The following is a 21832-nucleotide window of genomic DNA, read 5'->3' on the forward strand; positions in this document are numbered from 1 at the left end:
ACAGTTTACCCTGAGGAGACTCAGGATGAGAAAACACAGGGTACTGGCCCCAGATAGCTGAGGTGCATATCAAAGGAGTGATTTCAGTGAGCCCAGACTCTTGCATCTTCCCACAAATAGAAAAGTGCCAAATTCCTTAACGTGAGATATCTGGTTTTCTTTAATTAACCATAATCTTTTGATGTTCTGACAACCTGGTCTTAGTTGCAAAAACTCCTATATATCCTGGCTCCTCCCTTACCTCTTCCCGGCAGTCTCTCAGAGCTACTTGAGAGGCCGTGTCCCAGGCTTAAGTCCTCGGTTTTGTCCGCCAAATAAAACGTAATTCTCAACTTTTAGATTGTGCTTTTTTTTTTTTTTCCAGTTGACAGAGCCAACCTCCTCTCTGGTAGAGGGTTTCCATCTTTAAAAACTGCACCCTGGACTAAGAAACTTTACTTGGTGACCCAGTACACATACCCATGTAAGTCAAACCCGTTTTCCCATACAACATTCTTTTTATTTATTTATTTTTGGCTGTGTTGGGTCTTCATTGCTGCGCTCAGGCTTTCTCTAGAGCATTGAGCGGGATCTACTCTTCCTTGCGGTGCATGGGCTTCTCATTGCGGTGCCTTCTCTTGCTGTGGAGCACGGGCTTCAGTTGTTGTGGCACATGGGGCTCAGTTGTTGTGGCTCACCAGCTCTAGAGAGCAGGCTCAGTAGTTGTGGCGCACGGGTTTAGTTGCTCCGCAGCATGTGGGATCTTCCCGGTCCAGTGCTCAAACCCGGGCTCGAACTCGTGTACCCTGCTTTGACAGGCGGACTCTCAACCACTGCGCCACCAGAGAAGTCCCTTATACAACCCTCTTGCTGAGTGGAAATCACAGTATTTTCTACCCCCTTGTTTCAGTTATCCCCCCCGACACACACCCCCGCTAATCGGTTACAGCTAATTGGCTCTTGGGGAACACTGAGTCTTGGCGCACGTTTGCAAACTCTTCAACGGGGCTGGTGTTCCTCTATCTCAGGGCCAGAGGGTTTGGAGCGCCGCCTGAGGGCAGGCCCGCCTTTCCCGCCTCCTGGGAACAGGCGCAGGCCCAGCCCCCGCCAGAGCCCCACAGGTGCCCCATTGGCCCCTCCCCGGGCCGCACCCAGGAGCCGGATAGGCTTCGGGGGAGGGCCCCGGGGCGCCACCGGCTGGGCCTCGAGTGGGCCTTGCAAGGGTCTCCGTGAGGGCCAGGCGCCCTGGGCCTCAGGCAGCCTCGGGCAGCCCAGGGTGAGCCCGAGGCGGCGGCGGGGCGGGGTGTGCGTCGCGAGGCCCGCCCGCCCGACCGGATGCGCGGCATGCCGGGAACCTCGCTTCCTCCTCAGGGGCCCAGAGAAAACCACAGGGCTCCGGGCCAGGGCCTGCTGCCCCTGGGGAGCTGGCAGGATGGCTGAGGGCAGGGCAAGCGGCGCTGCCGGCCTCTTCGCCAAGCAGGTGCAGAAGAAGTTCAGCAGGGCCCAGGAGAAGGTAGGCAGCCGGGAGCCGAGGCCGAGGCTCAACGGGGCGACCAGGGCGTGCAGGGCGCTCTGGGCCGGGAGGCTGGGCCGCCCTCAGGGGTATCCGATTGACCTCGGGAAACGCGAGCGGGGACTGGGTTTCCATTGAAACAGGCAGATTTGAGAGAAAGCAGAGCCTTGCCCGGTCTTGGGCAGGGATGGGGGAAGCTGGGAGACGGTTCCCACGGCCTCTCTCAGGAACCTTAAACAACGCCCAAGATGACCCAGAAAAGGGGAAAGAAAGGAACTAACGTTGGTGACTGCTGTGTAGCAAATTTTGGCCTCGCAACCCAGCGAAGGTGGTATTTTTTACAGATGATGAAATTGAAGGTTCAAAGAGGGTCATTTCCCAGAGTCATAAGACAGTACTGACCAGCTGGCCTGCCAGCGAGCATCACCCGTTAGCTGGGACCGGGAGTCCAGGAGGACTAGAGGAATTCTGCCCAATTGCCTCAGTACCTGACCCGGCCTGGCCGCGGGGTGTTGCTTAAGCTGATGTAAGCAGAAGCCCGTCTTCCTGGGCCTCGCTTTGGCGTTGGAGAGTAACCCTGTTCAGGGTGGGGAAAGAGCACTTCTTTTTGCATTGTATCCTCGGTTAGCTGTGGGTGGCCCTGCTCCATCTAGGTAGGCTGTCTGTACGTCCGTCTATAACTTGCCCACCTACGGAGATGGTGTGGACGCTGCTCCACACACTTCAGTGGCATTACTGTTTCTACCCGTTCAGAGTATTTTCTTTGCTTCTAACCTGAACCCCTGCTCTCCACCCACCAACACTCTGGTAGGTGAGATGGTATGGGTAAATGAATAGGCTAGAAGAAGAACCAGAGGGAGAGAGCGATAAGGACCTGGGAGAGAATTTTGGTTTTCTAAGACTTTGTGGTCTTAGAAGCATTTGAATGAACACCATGTGCTTAAGAATTTAAATATTTGTATCATCTTCCAAAAGCGGAGCACTAGCTTGAGTGCTGGGAAGGAGTAAAGGCAGCCAGCTCTCCCAAGTGGGATTATCAACAGAGAATTGATGGAATATAGATGTAGTGCCTATGTTCAAGAGGCTCACAGTGGAAGGGTAGGGGGAATGTGTGTGTGTTTTTTCCCCCGGTCTTTGTCTGAGGAAGCTGGGGTCATGTGAAAGAGCAGAGGAAAAGGAAAAGATTTTTGTGTGGCTACACTTTGTTACTTTATCCTAACTTCACCTCGATCATGGTTTCAGTCTCTCCAAAGGCTGTCTAGTTACGAATCTGATAGTGATCAGAGCCTGTGGGAAGGTCTAGTTAGAAGTGGTTTGTGGAGGAAAAGGAGGTACTAGAGAAGAGAAGGCCAGCTACTAGAGAAGAGAAGGCCAGCCACTCTATGGGTTGGAAAAACGAAAAGAAATCGCCGAAGACCAAAAACTCGTGGATGATAGTTATGTTTAAAAGACACAGCAATTGATTTTACCTCACTCTTTCACCTGTCCTCATCTAGCCTATCGACACTACGCCCTTGCTTTAAGATTTCTTTCCTTTTTTAGCATGGGCTCCGAAGCCTCAGGTAAATAACATCCCTGCTCTGAGCTTCAGATTCTGCATCTGTAAAATGAGAATTGATGTTCAGTGATTTGGAAACTCAGTTTGGTGAGGACACCAAAGTGAGAAGGGGAGAGGGCGCCTCAAACCTCAGAATCAAGTATTTCCCAAAAAGAGAACCAGCTGCCCAGGTACACCCTGTTCTTTCTTCCTAGTCTGAACCCTGAGAAAGCAGAGAGAGGAGCAAACTCAAATCTGCCCTGAGGAACTCCCAGGTTGTTGCAGAAAACAGAGAGATACTCTGAACCCAGACTTAGACACAAAGGCAGACATTGAACTTCGAGCTGTACCGCTGGCACCCTAGGGGTAGTGGATATTGCCTGGATAGAATGGGAATGGCCTAGGTTTGGGAGAAAGAGCTCAGCTCAGCCTGCCAGAGTTTTTGAGTCTTGGGAAGTTATTGAAGGCAAGATAAAGAGGGAGAATGTTATCGTCAAAAGAAAGGACTCACTGGGACACTGCAGTTTTACCATAAGCAGTTGACTGTAATCATCTGAGTAATATGTAACAACTCATGTGTCACATATCAAGTGCCTGCTATGGACAAAGCACAGGAATATAAGGATATGATATCTCCCTTTATGGAGCCCACATTCTTGTGATATGATCTCACTTCATCTTTTCAACTCTTTAAGCATGCTATTAGTATCCCAACTTTAGAAATGAGGAAATGAGTCTCAAAAGAGATTGGCAAGTGGCAGAATTATCACTGAAACTCAGGTGTCCTGCCTTAGGATCCCAATCGCAGGCTGCTCTCTTTACAAGTTTCCTGAAAAACCACTCTAACATCTGTGTCTCCCCACTTCCTCCTGTGCCTGCCCACTTCCTGCTGATCTCGAAGGAGCAAACCTAGGAGTGAAGGTCTGGTGACTGTTAAACACAATGGAGATGAAGCATTCTTGTTTTATTTTCCAGTTTCTACTCAGACTCAACAGGAGTCTGGCTTTATTGTGTTTTTACAGTATGATACATCTTCACGTTTCAAACTAATACTTTCACCATCTGTTTGTGATTTCTCTGTGGCAGACTTCTCAGATCTCCCCCAAGAAAGGGCATTCATTGTTTACCACTCCTTTGTTGGTCTTTTCATCTGTTGACTTTTACTCAGCTTGTATCCCAGAGGGTTCAATCAGCAATATTTACAGAGAAACTCCTTTGTCCGAGATACTGGGCTGGACCCCGGAGGGAATTTAGAGATAAGCAAGAGGCATTCTTGCCTGCTAGAAGCTTACAGTCTAGTTGGGGGTTCTTTTGTTGTTGTTTGTTTGTTTGTTTAAAGTAAAATAAGTGACCTGAGAGATCTGCTTGTCCGTGGGAAATTCAGAGGACAGAAGAATTGAGAATAGAGGGAGGTTTTGTAGTGAAGGCTGAATTTGAGATAGGAATTATGGCTGATGAGTAGTTCCTCAGGCAAGTGGTGAGAGAGCAGTCCAGCTGAAGAATGCCAGCGTGAGCAAGGCGTGGAATCTGGAAATCCTTTTAGGCGGAATAGGGAAAAATGCAGCTGAGCTGGAGCTCAGGGAGTGGTGGGAGGAAAGGCTGGAAAATATATTAGGGCCATATTAAGGAGAGCCTACTTTAGAATATATCTTGAAAATAAGGGTTTTTTACATAACTACAGTATCATCACATCTAAGAAAAAATTTTCTAACAAAATTCCATAATGTCTAATATCCAACCCCTCTTCAAATTACTCCAATTGACAGAATTAACTAAAATATAAAACATGTCTGCAGTGATTTTTTTTTAAGCTTTATATTTCCACCCCAACCTACACAAAAATTAAAATAGGTCAATGAACACTGGAATATTCTTCACCTGTTTCACCAAGTGTTAACATTTTGCCACATTTACTTTCTCTCTTGTCCCTGCTCTTTCTCTTTAAATAATCTGTATTCTAACTTCTCATCTGCTAGGCCAGGCAAACTGGGGTGAAATTCTCAGTGCAGGACTTTAAGGATTGGCATTATATGAGCTTTCATTAGTAAATAATCCAAAGGTAGAATTATTAATTCTTTCAACAAACATCTGTAGAGCATCCCTACATCCTCCTTCCTCAAGGAACTCTAGTTGAGGAGGAACATCTACAACATAGTGTAGGTGCCCTGACACATGGCCCTCTTGCTTAAGGCAACAGATACTTTGGGCCCAGGGCATTGGCTTATGTTTTCAGGGTGATCATACTCATCTTTTCAGTTTCAGAGTTGAAGGTGGGAGTGTTCCCTCAACACACACACTCCCACACCCTCCAAGCCTTTTTGCCTTGAGCCTTCTGGGGTTTGGGGATATTGGTCTGCTCCAGGGTGTGCCACATTGACTCTAGACTGAATTGACACCTCTCTCTTTTCAGCACCCCTCCCCGCCCCCCCAGCAGGAGAACCAAGCCCCAGTCAAAGGAAGGGAGGGGTGGCAGGAAGGAAGTGAGAGCTGCCATTACCACTAAACAAGGTGGTGTTGCAACTTTCTGGTAGAGGACAGTGTTTGGTTGGGGGCAGAGGGTGGAGCCTGGGAAGATGAGCGACTCTGCACACCCAGGGCTGGCTGTCAAGTGAGGTGGAGTAGAGAGACACAGACAAACACATATGGCTAAACTGAAAAGGAAATAAAGACAGGTATTTATAGGGAAGGGAGTGGAACTAGACACAATGGTAATATTTGTATTAAGTACTTACCATAGGGCAGCACTGTGAAAGCAATTTATGTGTATATCATTTAATTCTCCCAACAACTCCAGGAGATATTATTATCTTAGTGGGGGAAAGGGAGTTCTGTAAACTGAGGCTCTAGAGTTGAAGTGATTTGCCCAAAGGCTTATAGCCAGTAAGTGGAAAAGCCAAGATAGGGGCATATATCTGTCTCACTCCAGCAACCTTGAGCTTAACCACCATAGAGAGAGCTCCAGAAGTGAGAGATGTTAGCCCCAGGATTAAGAATGGAGACACCTTAGTCAGAGTCTACATAGAGCCGGTCTCACACCCAAGACCTGGGCGCTCTTTCATAAGATTCAGAGTCCTTCGCAATGAGACTCCAATCTCCCTTTCTAGTTTCCTTACCCATCACTCCCCATAACACACCCTAAACCAGTCATGCTGAACCATCTCATGAAACTGCCATGAATTTGCATACTCCTGTGACTTTGCTGATGTTGTCTTTGCCTGAAATCCTCTTTCTATCCTCACCCTTTTTACTTTATTTCAGTCTAGCAAAATCTTTTCTTTTTTTAATATTTATTTGGTTGCACCGGCTCTTAGTTGCAGCAGATGGTCTCCTTGGTTGTGGCTTGCTTGCTCCTTAGTTGCAGTCTGCAGGCCCCTTAGTTGTGGCATGCAAACTCTTAGTTGCAGCATGCATGTGGGATCTAGTTCCCTAAACAGTGATCGAACCCTGGCCCCCTGCATTGGGAGCGCAGAGTCTTATCCACTGCGCCACCGGGTAAGTCCCTAGTAAAATCTTAGTTCAAGGCCCAGTCCATTGGTTCCCTCCTGTATCAGTCTCACTCTTCTTCCTGTTGTAAGTATTAAGTATCTATTTGCTGGATACTGAGAAATACAGATAAGGCAAGTGCCCAATCCTCAAGGAGCTCACAGTTTAGAAGGAGACATAGATAAATGCAAATAATAAAATAGTAATAGGAGAATTCTCTGGTGGTCCAGTGGTTAGGACTCAGCACTTTCACTGCTGGGGCCCGAGTTCAGTCCCTGGTTGGGGAACTAAAATACACCGCAAGCAGGGCAACATGGCCAAAAGAAACAAAAACAAAAACCAGTAACAAAAGTGTACACAGGTACAGAAGTTGTAACTGCTTAGGAGGGAGCCATTTAGCTTGATTAATGGGATAAAGTAGATGTGATTAAGTGTCACAAAGGATATAGAGTATGAATCAGGTCTTTTTAGATAGTTGGCTGACGATAAGGTGAGGAAGAGCATTCTGGAAAGAGGGCATTGGGTTATGGGTTTATTTAATATAATACTCTCCCCCATGCCGAAAACCACTGTAAATAACAGTATCTACAGCAAGCAGCAGTTTGGCTTATTAGAAAACTAAAGAACTGTGAGAGAGAGAGACCGGTAGGAAGAAGGAATGCTGAGAGCTGAGGCTCAATGAAGGGTCAGATCATTGAGACCCATATGTATGCTAGAGTTAGAACTATAACTTGTAGGTACTTTTTTTTGGCTGCGTTGAGTCTTCGTTGCTACGCATGGGCTTTCCCTAGTTGCGGCGAGCGGGGGCTACTCTTCATCGCAGCGTGCAGGATTCTCATTGCGGTGGCTTCTCTTGTTGCGGAGCACGGGCTCTAGGGCGCGCGGGCTTTAGTTGCTCTGCGACATGTGGGATCTTCCCAGACCAGGGATCAAACCCGTGTCCCCTGCGTTGGCAGGTGGATTCTTAACCCCTGTGCCACCAGGGAAGTCCCATATTGGGCATTTAATAAAAATCTGTTGAGCAGATGAATGGAGAATCATCAGAAGGTTTTAAGCAGCAGCATGATAGACCAGGCCAGGTGGAAAACAGTGAAGGCCTGGACTAAAGCTATGGCAGTGAGACTGGAAATCATGGGATGGTTTCCAGATGGTGAGGGATTCCATGAAGGAAGTGAGAGAAGTAGTTGAGGGCAACTCCTGATTCTGACTTGGGTCTGGGGGATGGTGGTGCCTCCTTCCAAAATGGGGTTACAGATACAAGAGTCAGGGTCTTCCTTGTTATAAGTGAGTGTCCCCTATGATAGCAGGAGCTGTGCCTTTCTCATTTCCATGTCCTTTGCATCAGCACTCAGATAAGTATGATGGTTGGCTCTCCCGGTCCCAGGGGAGAGGAGATCAATATGGACAGCCCTCACTTCTAGCTGAGTGTCAAATGCATTATATCAGGGCTTCTCAAAGTTTTCCACAAGGGCCTTCAGAAGAAGAGAGTCTCCTGCTCGCCTCTCTGACCTCATCTATCTAAAGGAATCTGCTGCTATGGCTGGAAGAGGGTCTCTCAAGTAAAAAAATATCTTCAAGGCTCATGTTTTATCTTTAAAAACCATGCACATTTTACATTCTTCTAATTAATTCTTATTTTAATATAATACTTTCCCCCATGCCGAAAACCACTGTAAATAACAATTTCATTCCAGGAACATATACCTTATTTATTCTGGTCTTTATATATACCCCCTTGTACACTGCTTCATATCCCCAGGAGTACCCCAATTTGAGAAGAACCATAAAGCATGATTGATTTTTCAGCAACATGCTATATTTCTAATTCTGTTGGGCTGATGTGAGTACATCCCTTAAGTTGCATCTGAGACTCTGAGAGAAGCCAGGGTCAAATGAGGCCAACAGTTAAGAGAGACTTGAGTATAACAGTGTGGACCTCTCTGATTTATATCCCCAGGTACTGCAGAAGTTGGGGAAAACTGTGGAAACCAAAGATGAACGGTTTGAACAAAATGCCAATAACTTCTACCAACAACAGGTAATCTGGAGGGTGGGAAAGGGAAGCTTGGAGGAAGAAAGAAGATATGAGGGCCGAGTGGCAGAACAGCAGGTTCTGCAAATCAGCAAGCATCCCTAGTAACCCATCCTCCCCCAGGAGTAAGGGCCACAGGGTGATCTGCTGCTTGTCCTTCTCCTGGGGACCACAGAAAATTACCTTTCCTGTTCCTGTTCACTCTGGGTTTAGGGGGACAGACGAGTGTTCTTCTTTTCTCTTGGTGGTTCCCCCAGGGTACAGTGACATCACCAGGTCCTTAGACAAAATCAAAACAAGTCCCTGGAACCTTAGTTTCTGGCTTACTGTCTTCCCTAGGCTGCCTCTCTCCCACCCTAAGGGTCTTCTCATCTCAGTGGCCCCATGTTTTGTTGCCTCTTTGTCCACCGCATCTACCTCACCAAAGCCATTTATTCTAAAACAATACCTCCATCTTTTACCTGTCATTCTCACCCAAACCTCCTGTTCTCACTGTTCCTTCTGCCTTCACTGGATGTTATGGGTAATTTTATGTAGAAAACTTACTTTAAAAAGTGGATAACAGGTCACTGCAGCCAACTCTGAAAATTCTATAGTACACATGCAATTGGAACAAGAAAAAATATATAATTCATATATAGTAACATTAAAAAAAAAAGAAGTGGACAACAGTTGGTGGCCTGCAAAAGGGGAGAGGCAGCTGGCCAATCAGCGGGCCTTGGAGAGCCGTGTTTCCAGAACTGCTGGACGTGACACCCTCTCCAGACCCAGCATGTGAATGCCAGGTGTCTGCCATGAACTACAGAGCCATGAGGATCTACAGCAAAGGACATTTCCAGGGTGGAGTTCATGTCAAAAATGAAAAAAATAGCCGTCTTTAAACTCTGAAAACTGATAACAAACCAGGAAAATCCAAAAGTAAGCCACTTTGGGGAAAAGTATTTTACATTGACTTACCTTCTGTCACTGTATCTGAAAAACTGCCAAAGGACATTAAGGATCTGGGACGGCGAGTTGAAGAATTTCTCAGTAAAGATATCAGTTATCTTATTTCAAATAAAAAGGACAAATTTCTCGTGTACCAAGCCCTGAATTTGCGTATAGTGCAGAAACCACTTCACCTTATTCTAGCCATGATGGAAGTTCATTTGAGTCTCCAGATTCAGTGTGTTTGATCAGAGGAAAATTAGTGGTCGAAAAAGCTAGAAATGACCGTGATTTTTTTCCTTCAAATAGTATATTATCAAATGCCTTGTCATGGGGAGTAAAAATTCTTCATATTGATGACATTAGACTCTACATTGAATAAAAGAAAGTATTTACTCAAGAAATCAAGCACTTCTGTAAGCGATGTGGGGAAAAGAATAGGTATTGGCCCACAAAAAGCAAGAACAAGTAGACTCAAAAAGCCTTTTGTAAAGGTAGAAGATATGAGCCACATATTCTAAGTGAGCAGCACAGAAACTTTGCACAGAGTAATCACTATCAAGTTGTTGATGGTATTGTATCTAAGTTAGTTTTTGATTTTGTGGAATATGAAAGGGACATGCCTAGAAGAATAAAATACAGTATTAGATCCATTTCTCCTATTACTGCAACTGTCCTGAAAAAGCCTGAATATAAAGAAAAGCTAGAATCGCAACATACATCTCAGACTTCAGGGAAAATAACGTACAAGTGATTGAGCAGAGTTTCCTGTATAAAGAAACCCAGGAACCTGAACAAAATGTGTTTATTTCAGAACATATTCCCTACTTTTCCAGTGAATTGAGAGGGCTTGATGAGAAAACATCTAATAAATGTTCCATTTTAAATCCAGCCGAAAATGACATAAAAGAAAATTTTACACATCTACCTCCACATAAAAATGAGCAGGAATGCATTCCTGGCATTTCTGAACAGAAATTAATTATACATGAAAATGACTTAGAAGTAAGGGTATATCACTATCCATGTAGGCCACAGACATGTATATACGTTTCTAATTTCAATATGGATAAGAGTGCATCTCAACCAAAACGAAAAGTCAGATGCTTTGCATTTTCCAGCACAGGATCTGAAGGAAAAGGACCTTCATTCAGTATTTGGTCATGATTCTAGTCTGTTAGCAATAAACAGTTTACAGGAACATCTAACAATTCAGGGAAAGACTCCATTCCAGAGTCCTCCTAGGAATCCAGTGAATGTGACATCAAGAATACAGGTAGTTTACCTTCTGGTAAAATCCACTGGAGAGTGAAAATATTATAAGGAAGAAAAAAAAATCTGGAACCAAATGTGGAATTTGATAAGAAGAGAACTGAACTTCTTACTACACAAGAAGAAAACAATCTGTAGTTCACCACTACAATCTCTACTGAATTTATTTCAGACTAGTGAAGTCAGAATTTTTAGATTTCACAAGCTATGCTAAAAACAGTGGTATATGTGATATTTTAGATCCTTGGGAAGAGGGAAATTCAAATAATCTGTTGTCAATGTTTTTCTCTTCCCTTTCAACCTGTATATTTACTGGCTTTTGACTTAAATAGCTTTCAGAAGTGATGAAGATCATATTGAAATTTTTAAAATTTGTATAAAAATTCTTACTTTTTTTTTGCCAAGTTTGTTTATAGAACCAAATGTAAATATTAATAATAAAGGTGATGTTTGCATTTTTCTGCAGAATTCATTACCTGTTACAGAAAAATTATAGAGTAAACTTGTGGCTCATTTTTTAAAAAGGGGGGAAAAGAAGTGGATTACAGAGGTTTAGGGTATTGACTTTCCATCTCTGTGTGCCAGGCATCACATTTATCTCATTTAATTCTGACATGAGTCCTGGAAATTAGATCCCCTCTTTATAATAGAAGGGAGTTAGTTATTAACTTAAATGAATATCCAGTTGCAATGCAATTCTGACACTAAATACCCAGAATTAGTTCAAATTTCACAGGTTGAGGGCATAGTCCGCCACTAGACTACCTCACTTCAGACACCATCTGTAAACCTCCAAAGTTCCCAGGCCACCTGCACTTTTGACAAACTGGCTACAAATTTGGGGGTTCCTACCGACCACTCATCTTCTGTAATTCACTAGAATGACTCATAGAACTCAGCAAAGTGCTCTACTTAATTACAGTTTTATTATAAAGGGTACAAATCAGGACCAGCCAAATGAAGAGACACACAGGGGGAGGTCTGGGAGGATCCCAAACATGAAGCTTCTGTGTTCTCAAGACACGTCACCTTCCCAGCACGTTGATGTAGGATTACCAACCAGGGAAGCTCACCTAAACTTCAGGTGTCTAGAGTTTTTATTGTGATTTCATTACATAGTGAATCATTCATAGGCCGTGTGATTGAACTTAATCTCTAACTTCCCTCCTTTCTGGAGGTCATACTGATATCACCTGTATGAAAGCCCCAACCCTCTAATCACTTGGTTCACCTTTCCCACCTGACCAGCCACCATTCCTGAGTCATTTGTTTAGCATGGACACAGGTATGATCTGAGAGGCCCACCATGAATAACAAAATGCCAAGGATTTATAAGTGACTTCTCAGAAACCAGGGCCAAAGACCAGTCAAATTCTTTATGGTATGATGTAAGAATTATATGGAAAATAATTCTTTAAAATTATATTAGGGACTTCCCTGGTGGTGCAGCAGTTAAGAATCCACCTGCTGATGTGGGGGACATGGGTTCAAGCCCTGGTCCGGGAAGATCCCACATGCTGCGGAGCAACTAAGCCCATGTGCCACAACCACCGAGGCTGCTTTCTAGAGCCCGCGAGCCACAACTACTGAGCCCGTGTGCCACAGCAACTGAGCCCGCATGCTGCAACTGCTGAAGCCTGTGCGCCTAGGGTCCATGTTTTGCAATAAGAGAAGACACTGCATTGAGAAGCCCGCGCATGCAACAAAGAGTAGCCCCTGCTCGCCGCAACTAGAGAAAGCCCATGTGCAGCAATGAAGACCCAATGCAGCCAAAAAATAAATTTATTTTTAAAAAATTATATTAAAAGGATATTAGCTATAATCTAATTCAGTAGTTGACTGTATCAGGATCATTTGAGAAATAATGCAACATCTCTGGTAGTAGGGGTTGGGAATCTATATTTTAAACTTGTTTTAATGGAAGATTTCAAGTATATACTAAGATAGAAAAACCTGTATAATGAATCCACAGGTACCCATTACCCAACTTCAATAATTTATCAACTCTTGGGAATCTTGTTTCATCTATGTCTTTACCCACTTTCCCCATCCTTGATCATTATGAAGCAGATTCTAGATATCATTTTATCTATAAAAATTTCATTATCAGTTTCTACAGATAAGGACTTAAACTATAACCACAAAATCATTATCACACCTAAAAATATTTTTCTATAAAACATTTAATCATTACAACAAATCAGAAGGTATTTCAAGAGGGAATTCCCTGGTGATCTAGTGGTTAGGACGCTGTGCTCTCATAGCCCAGGGCCTGGGTTCAGTCCCTGGTTGGGGAACTAAAATCCCACAAGCCACATGGCCAAAAAAAAAAAAAAGAATATCAAGAAAAAAGAGAATTAAAAATAATGATTTCACACTTCCCATGCTACAACTACTGTTGTTTTTTTATGCTTACAATTACTTTGCTATGTATGTGTATGATCTCTAAATATATCTACAACAAATAAATAGGTTTACAAGTGAGACTGTTCCATTCTTATGGTTTTGTAACTTGACTTTTTTTGTGTGTGGTACGCGGGCCTCTCACTGTTGTGGCCTCTCCCATTGTGGAGCACAGGCTCCGCGGCCATGGCTCACGGGCCCAGCCGCTCTGCGGCATGTGGGATTTTCCCGGACCGGGGCACGAACCTGTGTCCCCTGCATCAGCAGGCGGACTCTAAACCACTGCGCCACCAGGGAAGGCCTGTAACTTGACTTTTTCACTTAATTTAATACAAATATATTTTCAGATATTTCAGATTAAATATCCAGCTAAAACATACATTTTAGTAATATCTTAAAAATCAGCAATAATTTTTTAATATCATAAAATATTCAGTGTTCACACTCCTCTAATTGTGTCATTTTTTAAACAATTTGTTTAAATCAGCAATTTGTTGCCATGTTTAATAAATCTCTTAATCTGTAGGTTTCTAATCTCTCCTTTTTGCAGTTTATTTATTGATGTTACTAGGCTGTTTTCCTGCAGTTTCCTGCAGTCTCTAAATTTTGCTGATTGCATCTCTATGGTATTGTTTAACATGTTACTCTGTCTCGTATTTTCTGTAAATTAATAGTTAGATTTAGAGGCTTGATGAGATTCAGATTTTTGTTTTTGTTTGTTTTGGAGGCAAGAATACTTGTTATCATAGGTATTATAGTCTTCCATCTGGAGGCACATAATATCTGGTCATCTCCTTTTTTGTGTGGTATTAACCATAGGTGATCATTAACTAGAAAATCTGTGTTTTACATTAAGCTTTCTATGTTTATTATGTAGCAGCTAGTCTGAGAACAGCATTTGGCAACAACCACTGATCTAGTCTAACTCCATCAAAGGGAAATAGGATCTGATTGAGAGGGAAGTAATATAATCAAGATAATGTACCGTAAGAGTTGCAGAACTAGGATTCTAACTTAAACCCTGTGCTTTTTCTCCTCTACCTCACAAGGAGGCCACCCTGGGCCTCTTCACAACTCCAGTTACTGTTCTACTTCCAACTCCAGGATAGGAATCAGTAAGTTGACACCTGCTTTGAAAGGTTTCTGACTCTTGGCCCATTCTGTCCCTCAGTCCTTTCTCTACCTTATAGGATAGACCTACAATGGCAGATGTGTGGGTAGAAAGGGTAGGAGATGAAGGAAGGGCCATCAAGAAGAGGGGGCTTCCCTGGTGGCGCAGTGGTTAAGAATCCGCTTGCCAGGGCTTCCCTGGTGGCGCAGTGGTTGGGAGTCTGCCTGCCGATGCAGGGGACGTGGGTTCGTGCCCCGGTCCGGGAGGATCCCACGTGCCGCGGAGCGACTGGGCCCGTGAGCCGTGGCCGCTGGGCCTGCACGTCCGGAGCCTGTGCTCCGCGGCGGGAGAGGCCACAGCAGTGGGAGGCCCGCATACCACAAAAAAAAGAATCCGCCTGCCAATGCAGGGGACATGGGTTCAAGCCCTGGTCCGGGAAGATCCCTCATGCCGTGGAGCCACTAAGCCTGTGCGCCACAGCTACTGAGCCTGCGCTCTAGAGCCCACAGGCCACAACTACTGAGCCTGTGTGCCGCAACTACTGGAGCCCACGCCCCTCAACAAGAGAAGCCACCGCAATGAGAAGCCCGTGCTCGCCGCAACTGGAGAAAAGCCCGTGCACAGCAGCAAAGACCCAACACAGCCAAAAATAAAAATTTAAAAAAAAAACAAGAAGAAGAATAAGAGGATCAGGTGGGACAACCCCCTCAGAATTCCCTATGTGAGCCTACCAACTAAACACCACTTGAGCAGGGAAATAATTTGAGAAATGAAATGGAGTTAGGCTAGGAATAAGGAAAAACTTTTCTCCTGAGAGAATGATACACATAGTAACTGGTGTTTGAACATGCTTGGGAAGTTTATTTAACAAACATTTTATAAGTACCTGCTGTATGCCAGGCACTGTGCTAGATGCTGGGACTTCAACTTGAATAAGACAACATGCCTGTTCTCAAGGCTCTCACAGTTTAAGGAGAAAGACAGCGAAAAAAGTCAGGTCTGAAGCTGGACCTAGGTGTCTAAGATGAACGAGAGGAAAAAGGACAAAGTCAAGGAAATTGAAGAATTCCAGAAGTTGGACCAGTTGGTCATGTGCCCTACCTTTCACCTGCAACCAGTTTGTAGGTAAACTTTTTTTTTTTCAACTTATTTATTTTTGGCTGCAGTGGGTCTTCCTTTCTGTGCACGGGTTTTCTCTAGTTGTGGCGAGTGGGGGCTACTCTTCATTGCGGTGTGCGGGCTTCTCACTGCGGTGGCTTCTCTTGTTGTGGAGCTCTAGGTGCGTGGGCTCTAGGTGCGTGGGCTTCAGTAGTTGTGGCACACGGGTTCAGTAGTTGTGGCTTGCGGGCTCTCGAGCACAGGCTCAGTAGTTGTGGCGCACGGGCTTAGTTGCTCCGCGGCATGTGGGATCTTCCTGGATCAGGGATCGAACCCATGTCCCCTGCATTGGCAGGCGGATTCTTAACCACTGTGCCACCAGGTAGCACCTGTAGGTAAACTTTTTATTAATAAATAAATAACACTTCCAAACATCCCAGTCAGATTTCAAGGCCTTGACACTTGCCTAGGTTCTTAATCAGATTTCCATAAGTAATTTTTCTTTGAGGGCTCTGCTTGCTTCCCCCTTTCCCTTTCCTCAAAACACATATTGGGTTGATTTTTCTATAACATCTTATGGAAAAACCCGAGCAAACTTTTTGGCCAAGCCAATGGGAAAGAATTATTTTCGTAAAGCAACACTTTAATCTCTTATTTCTGGTAGTGACAGCTGCTTCCAGTTCATTGCCTTTAAAATCACATCTAACAATCGAGCTTCATCTTTCCCTTCTGGACCTCTATTAGATCAAGAACTGTCAGCACTTGCTCAGGGTTGGTCATGCTCTTATTTTGCTGAGTGTTTGGGATTCTGAGTCCATTTTTCTCTAGCAAGTTGGGAACCCCCGGACAGGCACTTCTTCTCCATCCTCAGAACCCCAGTCTCTTAGGAGGTAGCTCTGCTACCTGAGTGCTTAGGACACACTTCCAGAGTGAGTGATTCATTAACTGAGGGCTGGGACTTTGTATCAATATAAGGGATGGGAAGGACTAACACAGACTCCTTATGATACTGCCAAGAATTTTGCAAGGACTTAGAGAGCAGAAGTGATAAAATCGTAACATTTAGAGCTAGTCTTACTTGGTATTTACAGATGAGGGAATTAAAGCCAGAAAAGTGGAATCACTTGCTAGTTGGTAGTAGAAACAAGTTTTTGACTCCCAGACCAGTGGAAAGCTAAGACTGTGAGAGTCACATCTGTCAGGAGAGAAGAAAGATGCTGGGATTATTCAGCCTGGAGACATTTCAGGTCAAAGGAATAAAATGACACAGGTGCTATCCCACCACCCCACCCTCTACTACCACTACCACCACCATCTCTCTCTCTCTCTCTCTCTCTCTCTCTCTCTCTCTCTCTCTCTCCTCTCTCTCTCCTCTCTCTCTCTCTCCTCTCAAAGGAAACAGCAGGAGCAGAAAAGAAGAACTTTGACCAAAAGACTTGATTCTAAAACACGGACTGTGGTATAAATAGTACCCTTAGTTTTGAACAGTGTACATACAACCTGTACCACCATACATGGTAGCCTTGATCACTTATCTGATTTTTCAGGCCATATAATATCTAGTGGGATAAAAAAAATTAAGAATTTCATTTGTAGAAATTATGCAAGATTGGGCTTCCCTGGTGGCGCAGTGGTTGAGAGTCCGCCTGCTGATGCAGGGGACACGGGTTCGTGCCCCGGCCCGGGAAGATCCTACATGCTGCAGAGCAGCTGGGCCCGTGCGCTGAGCCTGCGCGTCCGGAGCCTGTGCTCCGCAACAGGAGAGGAGAGGCCACAACAGTGAGAGGCCCGCGTACCGCAAAAAAAAAAAAAAAAAAAAAAAAGAAATTATGCAAGATCGATTAACAGCTTTTGTTATTCAAACAAGTATTTTGGAGACCAAATCTTCATGGTGAAGTAAAAAGTTGGATCCATGTTGTTTTCTTTCAAGAAAGAAATTAAAATCCTTGTTAACTTTTATAATCCCCAAAACTCTTTCAAACCATGGTTGTCACATTTTCAAAACTCTCAAAGTTATACCTACCTACCATATCCATGTTTAAAAGCTGTTATGTACATTTAACATGTTAGACTGTTTAAACTTTTTTTTCTGTGAATGAAAAGCAAAGAGGAAGTGAGACATCTTTCCTGGTGAATGCTGAGTGTTTCTGAATTTTGTTAACTGACTGAATCTGTCTCTATCATGCTGTTGAAAGCACTTTCTCAAGGTCACCAGTGACCTCCAGTTACCAAGTTCAGTGATTTACTGATTCTTCATGCATTCTAACCTCTCTGAAGTATCTGGTCCTTCTTCAGTCATCAGAGGATGCTGTCTTGTTCCTCATTTGCTATAACACACCTTATGATCCCAGTTCTTCTCCTACCCCTTTGACAGTGCCTTAGATTCCCTTGAGACTGTGTCTTCGTGTCCCTTAAGCCCTGGCATTCAGCCTCTTGAAAAGGACTTTTTTTTTTTTTGAAAAGGACTTTTAACCTGAGGTATGGTCAAGAGTTTGGACTGGCTCAGAGGTGAGCTCTGGAGGCAAGAAGATGGATAAAATAATTAATCCAGTTTCCTTTGTTTACTTGACCAAGTAGACCTGGGTTTTCTGCTGCTAAAATTAAATAATAATGATTTTTCCCTCAAAGAATTGCACAGATTAAAAAATTAAGTTATTAGATAGAATTTTCTGAATTTTCAGCTTTTCTCTCATAAATTTTTTATACTTTTGGTATGCTCAATAGCCTACCTATAATGAGCATAAGCAAATAAAACAAGTGAACAAGTTCACAAGTATTCTTATCATGTACTGCAAAATGGATCTTAGCTCAAATCATCTGAACTGGTGTGAGGATCACTGTCCTAGTCCGTAGGCCTGGCCCTGTACGATACCCTTGATGTGGGCTGCACCTTTCAGTCCAGTCTCACGCTCCTGTAGTCAAGCTCCAATGTCAACAGCCTGGCCTCAAAATTCCTTCTCACCCAACTGGAAACTAGAGTTCACATAGAGGAGAGAGACCAGAATGGGAATGGGCTTTAGACAACACCGTGAGGAACAATTGAGGAAGCCTCTGAAAAAGAGGACTCGGTGCAAGCCACGTGAAAGACATCTTCAAACCTGTGTGCAAGAGAAATTAGCCTGCTCCAAATACAGAAGGCCAACCTAAGACCAGTGGGCAGAAGTTCTAATAGAGCTGTTAAAAAATGAAGTGCAAACTAATAGAACATTGTAGATCAGGTATACTCCAATAAAAGTTAATTTAAAAACCTATACATTGGTCAAAATCTTCCTAGAGATGACACAATTTAGTTTCATGATGGTGAACCTAAATTTTCCTAAGACCTGCCTATAATTAGGCCTGATAAAGAGTGTTATTGATTAAAACATATAATACAGGAAAAATAAAAAAATGAAGTGCATGGGAGAAGAGGAATGGCCTGTGTGAGGCTGCAGAGAAGAAGAGGGCCTGGTGTCTATAGAAAATGGTAGCAGTTTTTCTTCCCAGAGAGGAAGGTGTACATCAGAGGATCATGTATATAGTGTCACATAGGACTCAAGTTCCAACAGAGGAACTATGGGTTCTAGTTCACTGGAAGGGAGAACAAACAGAGGAAAGAAGACATGCCAGTGCAATGGGAGCAATTTCCCAACTTAAAATTTGCCCCAAGAGAGATAACCAACAACTTCTTGGTAAAGAAAGTAGAGGCTAATATATAACAATTGCAAATGTTTGAAGAAATTCCAGGATTGCTTTCTGCTTTTAACCTACTTTTCAGCTTTGACTTCTGGAGCATCTTTGCAAATATATCTCTTTAGTCATCAGAGGCATTGATCCCTTTCAGGCAGAAGGCCACAAGCTATACAAGGACCTGAAGAACTTCCTCAGTGCAGTCAAAGGTGGGTATCAGGGAGCACAGGGGGATCCAGAGGGCGTTTATGCAGCTACTAAGAGGTCTGGGGGATGGGAAAGAAACAACAACCGTACTCAGGCTTTTCGTCACTTACCTGTGGCTGACTCCTGGATCTTTGTGGGCCGAGGAAGAGTAACTTTTCCTATCCCAGCCCCATCCAGCTTGTCTGACTGATAACCCAAACCTTCTGAGTTTGTCCTTTTGGAGTGGAGCCACTGACTTGTCTGTCACCCATATGCTTATACCAAACTACTTGATGGTAGGACTGAGTTCCCTCCTTTCAGTGATGCATGAAAGTTCAAAGAGAGTGTCAGAAACCCTGCAGGAGATCTACAGCAGCAAGTGGGATGGTCATGAGGAGCTGAAGGCCATCGTAGCGGTAAGAGTATTCTGGGCTTTACAGCTCTTCAACACTCACTCTACCCTCATCTCAACCTCACCCCAGCTTCTCTGTCCAAGCAAATAGGAAAACGAAGAGCCAGTTCACACTGTTCATTTGTATAGCTGTGATCACAGGTGGTAGGAAAAAGCTGCAACAGGAAAATATTAAATGAAGTTAAAAACAAGTTTTCTGTAATCTGTGGATTCCTGTTTTTTACCCTCTTCCTCTCTTTAAAAACTTAGGAAGTTTTACCCACACAAAACCAATGGGTTGTTTTTGAAAACGAATTTCATGCAGTTATTTGCTCCCAAACTTCCCTATCCTTCAAGCTCTAGAGTCCAAGACTCTCGACCATCGGTTCCTGTTCTTAATCCCTTGAATGCATGTCCAGTCTCTTACACGGCAGTTCCTTGGGGAAGGGCTGTTTCTTCATCTGACTCTTCCCCAGAATCCAAAATGATATTCTAAAAATATCAGTGCTCCAAAAAGGAAGTTTGTTGCAGGAAGAATTTGGGTATTTCCCTGGAATGCAGTTGCTGTTGAGAAGTGGAGCCCTCACCTCTCCCCTCTGCCTCTATCCCACAGAATAATGATCTCCTTTGGGAAGACTATGAAGAGAAACTAGCTGACCAGGCTTTGAGGACTATGGAAAACTATGTAGCCCAATTCAGCGAGATTAAGGTAATTGATTTACAGAATCAAAGATGGGTTATGGGTGGCCCATATAAGTTAGAAAACATGTTGGGTTAAAAGTATAAGCAGAGTTAGAGCCCATGGTTAGGAATGAAGTTGGATAGGTTAGGAAAAAGATTGAAAGTTGAGGGTTAGACAAGAGGTTAGGGAGGAGGGTTAGAGGTAGTGTGAAGGTTACATTTAGACTTAGATTTCAGTGAACTAGATTTGGGCTGGCTTTGAATTAGATCCAGGTCAGGGCATCCCATTTTGTTGTGAGAAACAGTTGGTGGGACTATAGACGTTTATTGTAGAGAAGAGGGAACTTGGAGGAGTTATAATAATTATCTTCAAATACTTGAAAGTCTATTAGATAAAAGAGGAATTCAACCTGTTCTAAACTGTTCCAGAAAGTAGAATTAGAATTCATTCAACTCATATTTATTAAACGTCTACTCTGTTGGGCACTGTGCTGGTTTTGGATTAACATAGGAAGAAATTAAAGGAAGCCTCACTTAAATTTCTCATAGCTAAAGCTTTCCAAAAAAGAAATGAAATATACTGTGAGATAGTGAGTTCTCTATTCTCTGTTCAGGAAGAAGTCGAACTACTTCTTATCTTGGATATCGTAGAGAAGCTTTGTGTATTGAATAGGAAGTTGGATTAGATAATCACCAAGATCCTTTCAAATTCTGTGGTTGAGAGAACAAGACAAAGCCATTAACATTGTTTGCCTCTCCCTGGTATAATTTGTAGTTGGGATGAGATTGAGTAAACGTTCTCTCAGTGCTCATGATAATTTACTATTTGTATTATGCTTTAGGCTTTTCAAAGCCCTTTGTATTCAGCATTTGATCTTTAAGATAACACTATAGGGCAGATGAGGCCACTGAGGCTCCAGAAGAGGTGTGCCTTGCCCTAGGTGACAAGGCTAATAAATGGCAGCATTGGGAGTAAAACCCAAAACTCCTGACTTTCAATTTAGTAGGATTCTCAAGGCCATTTCTTCCGGATGCTGAACCAGTTTCTAGTGGGTTCACAGGATATATTAAAATTCAGTGCAGGCTTCCAGGTGCTCTGGAGAATTGCCCTCTACTCTCTCTCCCCCTGAGAATTCCCATTCTTTCCAGATAATGAGGGAGATCCCTTTGGCACAAAACCCTGTTAGAGAGTAAAATTTGATACTAGGACAGGAATCTGGCTTCTCTGTTTGATACTCTGTTACCCACATCCTGGCCACCGAAAAGTGAGTATCAAGGCCCTCTCTCTTGACTCTGGGTTAGGAAAGAATTGCCAAACGGGGCCGGAAACTCGTGGACTATGACAGTGCCCGACACCACCTGGAGGCAGTACAGAATGCCAAGAAGAAAGATGAGGCCAAGACTGCCAAGGTAAAGAAGAGCCTGGTAAAAACTCCCTGCCCTCCCTCTCCCCATGATGGTGGCAAGTGGCTGGGCCAAGCTGGGTTTAGGAAACGATAAATTCAGCCTCCGGTGTCCTGAAGGAAATCCTGTCTCCTCTGACACTGATG

The 21832-nt window shown here is 43.9% G+C and overlaps 1 protein-coding gene and 1 pseudogene across 1 annotated transcript in view; both read left to right on the forward strand.

Moving 5' to 3' along the window:
• Positions 1-1206: 1206 nt before the first annotated feature.
• Positions 1207-21832, forward strand: part of BIN2 (bridging integrator 2) — a 33588-nt gene continuing 12962 nt past the window's right edge. The window contains 7 exon segments of the mRNA XM_024736811.1: positions 1207-1386; positions 1388-1492; positions 8470-8550; positions 19179-19233; positions 19532-19626; positions 20215-20310; positions 21585-21692. Coding sequence (XP_024592579.1) covers positions 1315-1386; positions 1388-1492; positions 8470-8550; positions 19179-19233; positions 19532-19626; positions 20215-20310; positions 21585-21692 — 612 coding nt within the window. The 5' untranslated portion in view covers positions 1207-1314.
• Positions 8557-12270, forward strand: LOC112394180 (protein DBF4 homolog A pseudogene; annotated as a pseudogene).

Source organism: Neophocaena asiaeorientalis, unplaced genomic scaffold, assembly GCF_003031525.2.
Source record: "Neophocaena asiaeorientalis asiaeorientalis breed wild unplaced genomic scaffold, Neophocaena_asiaeorientalis_V1.1 scaffold134, whole genome shotgun sequence".
In the NCBI taxonomy this organism is placed as follows: domain Eukaryota; kingdom Metazoa; phylum Chordata; class Mammalia; order Artiodactyla; family Phocoenidae; genus Neophocaena; species Neophocaena asiaeorientalis.